Raw genomic sequence first — 1,166 nt, 5'->3', positions numbered from 1 at the left:
CTTGGAGTACATTGTGACTGATTGGAAGAGATGTGTTGTTCCCACGAAAAGCAAACTTTGTATGATATCGGAAAACAGTTGGGCCTTTCTTTATATAGTCAAGTGGAAGGCCTGGTGAATGATATGTTTTGGCAGGATCGAAAAAGGGCAGAAAAAATGTCCGATATCCAATATTTGCAAAATATTCGACCGGTTTATCAACCTTGCAGTAATTGCAGTGAAAGGATTGTCTGATGGATGTGGAACAGCTGAGAACCCGAATGGTGTTTTGGGAATGTAGCCCTGAGTCTCTTCCGCGTGTTGGTCAGCTTTCTTTAAGCTTCACTTTGGAGTATGAATTGCGCCAAAGTATGTGTTACATCTGATTTCAAGTTTATCAAAGCTATGCAATTGGAACGGGCGAATCTGAATTCCTAATTTTTATGTAAATTTTAAGCTACGTTTGTTCTCAGGCAGTATGTGATCAATATGTATTGGCCGCATTCAAATTATAATTGTAGAATATATTTATTTAGGATTTTTCACGTTTCACACTTTATTATGGTATGGTTATTCGAATTTATGGTGAAAGTTATGGCGCTCTGGGACGTCGTGAAATCCTTTAACAGGTTCTCGGTGAACTTCTGCTATAAATCCGCTCTTGCCTTCAACATGGTACTTCACTGTCCGTTTGTGTCCATCGGCATCGATCAGATAGTACTCGCCCTGCGTATGATCGTCCTTGCGGGCCTCCCGGTGCCCATGCACATCTCCGGTATGCTCGTCATGCACGTCATAGTGATATTCGTAATGAGCTGGCCCGTGATGTTCTTCGTCGTGGTGGTAGTGCCCGACATCATGTTGAACGTCAGTGTGGCCACCGTAATGATTTTGGGCTCTGACAATAGCTACTAGTCCAAGGAAGGTTATGATCTAAAGAAAGAAGGAAAATAGTTAACTTCAGTTGTTCATCAAACGATGTTTATCGAAATACCTTAAGAAGCATGCTGCCAGATGGTTTTAACAAGGTTGATTTAATAATACGTGCTATTCCGTGCTTCCTGTGAACCTGCTTTCATGCGTATCTAACATTTACTGATCACTGCTTCACTTCCTATGACGGTATATATACTAACGCAAAAGCCGAGACTTGGGCAAATTTTTCACTTTCTTTCGTGAAAGCAGAA

At 41.3% G+C, this 1,166-nt stretch overlaps 1 protein-coding gene across 1 annotated transcript; it reads right to left on the bottom strand.

Moving 5' to 3' along the window:
• Nucleotides 1-549: 549 nt before the first annotated feature.
• On the bottom strand, nucleotides 550-912 carry LOC128277137 (larval cuticle protein A2B-like; the record flags this gene model as incomplete). Its single annotated transcript, XM_053015586.1, has 1 exon — nucleotides 550-912. A coding segment is annotated over one exon (363 nt), but the record flags the coding sequence as incomplete, so codon positions are not given.
• Between the last annotated feature and the right edge of the window lie 254 nt (nucleotides 913-1,166).

The sequence above is a fragment of the Anopheles cruzii genome, unplaced genomic scaffold (assembly GCF_943734635.1).
Source record: "Anopheles cruzii unplaced genomic scaffold, idAnoCruzAS_RS32_06 scaffold04166_ctg1, whole genome shotgun sequence".
Taxonomy (NCBI): domain Eukaryota; kingdom Metazoa; phylum Arthropoda; class Insecta; order Diptera; family Culicidae; genus Anopheles; species Anopheles cruzii.
This window is presented reverse-complemented; position numbering and strand designations above follow the sequence as displayed.